The following is a 6,374-nucleotide window of genomic DNA, read 5'->3' on the forward strand; positions in this document are numbered from 1 at the left end:
ATCATTGAACCCTTAGAAATTAAATTTGCTTGGCTTGTGAAAATAGAGGTGCTATGTGGAGTGTCTAGACTATAATACAACACTTTGTCCTCCATACCGGCGCCTGAGAAGCCCTGAACGTTAAATGTGAGTAATGATCACATGTGCATAAGGGAGATGTCGATGGAGAAGGTCGAGACAAAGCAAAAGAAAGCACATATCATGTGCCACCTAGGATCTTGTCCATTCATCAATTAAAGATACGTACCAAAACATGGCTACCATAGGGCAGATACGTTGGGATCCAAGAACTTTAACCCTAGATATAGTCCCCCGAAACTGCCAAAACCCTGAACCTTTGCTATAAATAAAACGGCCAAAAATCTCAGATCTCTTACCCAATCAACATTGTTTTTTATTTAGAGAATATTTAAATTTTATTTTAAAAAAGCATGTGTAACTCCACATTAAGCATAAATAAAATAAAACATCACCCCATATATTTTAGAGTGCACCTCTCCATGCAACAACTTTATAATTAATTTTATAATTGAAAAGTCCAAAATACATAAAATAATAATTTTCATTCTGACTCTAAAATTTGTAAAGATAACTTTTAATTTTGTAAAAACTCTTTTAATACTTATTATATTTTTCATAGATAATAAATATATAGTGATAATTATATTGCACGCATACTAAGAACAAAGATACTATGAATATATCAATTTAAATTTAATATCCAGCCAGATCATGATATAGTACCTTGTTAACGTGTAACTAACTTCTAAAATCAATATGGGCCCTTGGCAGAGCTGAGGGATCTCTGCAAACTAAGTCGGTGCAATGGGGAGGAACTCCAAAGAGAAATTATTTTTTGGGAAACGTGTGACGAGATTATGATACTAATACGTTATGTATACGTAACGAAAACCAAGATGGGCCCTAAAACATATCAAGGATTCCCCTTATCCTTCCCTCACCAAGCTCAGTCCAGTCAATGGCGAAAAATTCCAAACTATGGAGGAATAGTAGATGGAGTGATACGTACAAATACTAGTTGTTACAACTTGCCTCTTGGATTAGATTTGCATTAAATATATGATTAATGAACTGGTGTTGATTGGTTATCCTATCCTCTCTATGATAGCTCAGTAAAAAGCATCATGGTCGTCATAGATTGGCGTTTGCTGGGCCAATTCAACGTTAAAATCATGTCAATTCCACCAACTACCCAAAATTGACAAAGTCAATTCTGCATGGATTTCAATCCCCCAGTTTTATGTAATGCCTGGTTGTGAAAATGGATTCTAATACCAGAGTACAGTATAGCTTATCTTGAGCTCATAATTCAGATGGTGTGATTGATTTTGCATTATTTCAGAATTGAGGTTTTTGCAAGGTGAAGTAAGTATAATAATTTCTTATAATCTATGTTGAAATTTCTAACTATGTGATTTATCTTCAAAAGCGAACAAAATTTTTCTTATAAACCACACTTAATGATTCGAAACATCTTCTTTTCTTTCCCTTTTTTCATACATATAATCCACACTCCATAGTTTTAAACATATAAACTAATTTACATATCACCATAAAAACTTTATGTGATTTGTTGCAGAGGAAAGGAGATGGCTCGTTTCAGTAATAACATTATTGGGATCGTGAATGGCATCACGTTCTTGCTCTCGCTCGCCATACTAGCAGGAGGAATATGGTTGGCCACAAAAGGAGACTCAGTCTGCGAGAAGTTCCTGCAATGGCCTGTCATAGGCATAGGCGCCTTCCTCGCAGTGTTGTCCATAGCGGGATTCTTGGGCTCATGTTGCAGGGTTTCATTGCTGCTGTGGGTGTATCTGTTCTTCGTGTTTTTGATAATAATACTCATCTTCTGCATCACGGTCTTCGCCTTCGTGGTTACCAACAAAGGGGCTGGGGAGGTGGTGTCGAATCGGGGATTCAAAGAATACCGACTGGGGGACTATTCCCACTGGCTGCAGAAACAAATTAACAAAACCAGCAACTGGAACAAGATCCAGAGCTGTATTCAAGATGCCGATATCTGCAAGAAATTCGCCGATGGCAGGCAAGACCAGACAGCAGAAGAATTTTATAGCAGTAATTTATCTCCTATTCAGGTATGTTTTTATCTCCTTCTGGTTTTGATTGATTTTCAATTATTAATTTTGCTCTGGTTTTAATTGATTTTCAATTATTTGTATAGTGATAAATTAGCATCTTTCATTTCTGGCCATAAAATAAAAATCAAAATAATTTCCATATTTTATACACAAATTTATTTCAAATAATAATTTTATTTGAAAATCTGAAACAAACAAACAAACAAAATGTAATTTTGTTAATTTTCTAATAAATAACCACAAACATAAATTTATTTCAATTAATCTTAAAGAATATCAATTTAAAATATAATTTTGTTAACTCTAGAATAGATACAAACTAGCACAACCATATTAATCATGATGATAGGTATAGAAATTCCTGCAAGTTTTTGATAAAATCTAGCATGAACTTTTGTAAATCCAGGTTATAAGTGTCAAACTTAAAGGTTTTGGGTGCCCCAAATGTTTTTGATAGTGTTGAATCTATTTCCACCATTAAAAACATGATTCAAACACTGATAGTGTAAGATTTTCCATATTTAAAATAAGATTCATAGAATGTTAATTTAATTATTAATAACTATTAGATAGATAGTAAGAATTTAATTTCCATGGAATATTCTAAAATATTTTTAATAATACTCACATATCAAAAATTAAGATGTATGAGAAAAAGTAGTTAGGTTTATTTTCCCCTTGTAATTAAATTGATTAATTGAAAACAAAAAATGTCATATAAATATGAGTTATGACTTTTTTTAGCATGTAGTATGAGTAAGCCATGATATTGTAACAAAGTCTATTTACAAATTAAAAATATTTATCATTAAGGATTTTATGAAATGCTTTTTCAAATATATATATATTCAACTCATATATTAATTGTTTTCATAATTAATAATAATAATTTAAAATAAAGTATAATTTAGATATAAGTCTCTGACATTAATCACATTAATAATAATAATTTTAAATTAAAGTATAATTAGTTAATTTTAATGATTTTTTTAATCTGAGTAATGTGAGATGTATTATGAAGTAAGTGTTCTGATGTCTATAAATACTTACCAGCCATTTACTTTATATGGCTGAGCTAGTAAATATATGTTATTGATATATGTGAATTAGCATAGTTTACCACTTTTAAAATTAATAATGATAACACAACCATTGGTTCCATTGGTTCTATAAACTTACATATTCACATGATATAATTTATTATTTGATAATTTTCCTACTTATATTTGGTGGCTTTATACATTCAAGGATTCACATGATGCAATTTGTAATTTGTATAATAATTTTCCTAATTATATCAAGTGGTTTTATAAATTTATGGATTCACATATACAATTTGTTATTTTATAATTTGTAGGGTGATTTTCATAATTATAATAAGTAAATGTGAAAAGATAAACCTGTATTCACTTAATATCATTTATTATTTAATTATTTACATAGTAATTTCATAATAATTATAGTAAGTAAATGTCAAAAAATAAATATAAATTTAAATATTTAAATTAATTAATATTTGAAATAAGAACTTATTGATTTAAAGGAGATATGTCCTATTTTTCATTTATCACAATAGCATAAAAATTTAGATTAAAAGAAATATTAATTGTTGAATTGAGGCTTCTGTGATCCATAATAGTTATAAGTAGAACTTCGGCCTAAATCACATATAAAAAAACCTTTGTCGACGCGTTTCGAACCAACGATAAACCACACTAATTCGTTTGAAACGGGTCAACAAAAGTCTTTCCATATGTGATTTACGCCGAAGTTCTACTTATAAAAAATATTAATTTAACAATTTTAGAACACCCATCTGTAAAGGGAGGAGATGACCACATTTTTCATATATCACCCTACGATAAATATTTATTATAGAAAAAGGTAATTTAAGAACTTTAGAGGGCATGAGGATCTGTATAACAAATTTGTATACTGAATCTGAAAGATGTGATATTTAAAAAGAAGTTCAGAATCTCTGCAGAATTGAAACATTTGGGTTTGTGTTTTGTGCGCAGTCGGGATGTTGCAAGCCACCGACGGCTTGCAATTTCACATATGTCAACGCCACCACTTGGACTGCTGCCACAACTTCTTCTGCAAACAGCACCAACTCCGACTGTGGCCTTTGGAGCAATAATGAGGACCAACTTTGCTATAGTTGCAGCACATGCAAGGCAGGTGTTTTGGCTGCGTGGAAAAAAGATTGGAAGAAGATCGCCATTGTTCTTATAGTAGTCCTCGTTGTCCTTGTTGTTCTCTACTCTGTTGCTTGCTGCGCCTGCAGAAACATCAGGAAAGATGAAGGTTATCATGGCCGTACTCATGCCGGTTGGAAATGAAATTCTCACAAGATTTTCCACTGAGGGAAGATCTGTAACTGAAGTTAGAGACATCGTTGTAGTTGTTTTCTATGTATTTTATCGCTACTCTTTATGGTCATGTATTTCATATTTTAGATTTCTGCGATCAATGTTTTGTTGTACTGATGTTTTCAGATCCATTGCATCTGAGGTTTTCAGATTCATTGTTTTGTTGTACTGAGGTTTTCAGATTCATCGTACTGATGTTTTCAGATCCATTGCATCTGAGGTTTTCAGATTCATTGTTTTGTTGTACTGAGGTTTCAGATCCATCGCATTTGAGGTTGATCTGAAATTTCCAGATTCATTGCATCTATGATCTGAGGTTTCCAGATTCATAGCATCTGTGAAATTTTTATGGACGTTTCTAACCCTTTATTGGGTTCATTATATATGCATTTTTTTATTGACATGGGCTCAATTATGAGTAACTATATTGAAACGAAAACGATTTTGCCTTTTAAATAGAGACATCATTATATTTATCTAAGTGTTTATGAGTTTAGATTATATGCACTTAATATATTTCTATTGCATTACTATTTATCTGCAGATTTTGAAAAATCTTCAAATTTGATAGGCAGTAGCAAAGTCAATTGTTTGATTTTTCTAACCATTAAACATTAAGTTTTTTTTTAAATTTGCAATTATGATCAGAGTGCCCAATCATAATATGCAATGAGTGATCGAAGACTTTCATAGATATTTATATTGTTAAAGATTTCCTAAAAAATTGTGTAATAGTTTTTTATCAGTTCAATATTTGGGATGGTTACTCTATCCATCATCAGAAACCAAATAACTTTATTCCTTTTAGATCTCTAATGATGAATAAACAAATCAAAAAATATTACATATTTCTCTTCCAAAAATCTTTAACAATAATATGCCATATTAAAACACTTTTTATTAAAATATTATCTATATTAAATTCTCACATTAAAAACCTAGATAACACAAATCCAAAAACACCATAAACCAAATAAATAAATAATTTAACAATAAATTTAAGGATTACTTCCATCGAATTGAAAAATAGCCTAAGCCATGTGCTTTAGTGTAGATTTTTTTGGAACTAAAATGTTAAATTCATTAATAACAACAGAAGTTAGAATTGTTGAATAAACCATATAAATTTGAATTGATCTCAGCTGATCTCAACCTTTCTAAACAAATCTAAGTCTATTAATTTTGAAATTTGCAACAATTTCACCGACATCACACTTTAGTATTCAACTTTTAAATCAATTCCAAGATTCGTATCAATGATGTGGAGCTTTTATTTTAGCAATTCCACTTAGCTATCATTAACAAATGTTCTGACTAGGCAACAAACATGTCAATTTCAAAGACCTTTACTGAAAGGTGCTGATTAGTGTTTATTTTGGCATCTCCATACACAACACATGTTTATATTGAGGGAGACTTCACTGGAATAAAATTTTATATTAAATCAAAAGAAGGCTCCTTGAAACCTATAGCAATGTACATTCTTCAATTTCATTATGGTGCTACTAAATTATACATTGGTTAGACTATAATGACAAAATAGAAATTCCAAATTGGCTTTTGAAAAATAATATACTTATAAAATATTTAATATATGATTTTTAAAATTATTTTTTCATCTTCCTATTCCAAGTTAAGGGATTATGGAAATAGCTTAAATTCTCATTATTTATAGATAATGGAGTTGAGATTTGATTTGATATGTATAAAGGTGATTTTGTTTAACAAAGACAACTCACTTTGATTCTTGAGATTAAGTTTTTGAGTTTATTATCAAATTATTTTGATTAAAGTATTATTAATTTATAATTAATAATTTTTTACTATCATTATTTCATATACTATAGAGAATAAGCTTTAAATATATCAGTATTTTATAATC

General features: G+C 30.0%; 1 protein-coding gene across 1 annotated transcript; it reads left to right on the forward strand.

Moving 5' to 3' along the window:
* Positions 1-1,234: 1,234 nt before the first annotated feature.
* Positions 1,235-4,893, forward strand: LOC149138040 (tetraspanin-8-like). Its single transcript, XM_089448523.1, has 3 exons — positions 1,235-1,386; positions 1,601-2,117; positions 4,139-4,893. Exons 2-3 carry the CDS (start codon positions 1,611-1,613, stop codon positions 4,460-4,462), a joined length of 831 nt encoding a protein of 276 aa, XP_089304649.1. The 5' UTR covers positions 1,235-1,386; positions 1,601-1,610; the 3' UTR covers positions 4,463-4,893.
* Positions 4,894-6,374: the final 1,481 nt, after the last annotated feature.

The sequence above is a fragment of the Pinus tabuliformis genome, chromosome X (assembly GCF_031772625.1).
Source record: "Pinus tabuliformis cultivar Carrire ecotype Pingquan chromosome X, CPIR1, whole genome shotgun sequence".
Taxonomy (NCBI): Eukaryota; Viridiplantae; Streptophyta; class Pinopsida; order Pinales; family Pinaceae; genus Pinus; species Pinus tabuliformis.

Excerpts from the sequence above, each read along its gene's own strand:
- LOC149138040 (XM_089448523.1), top strand. The coding sequence starts at position 1,611 with ATGGCTCGTTTCAGTAATAACATTATTGGGATCGTGAATGGCATCACG. Across the intron at positions 2,118-4,138 it reads GTAATTTATCTCCTATTCAG|TCGGGATGTTGCAAGCCACC; the intron begins GTATGTTTTTAT and ends TTTTGTGCGCAG.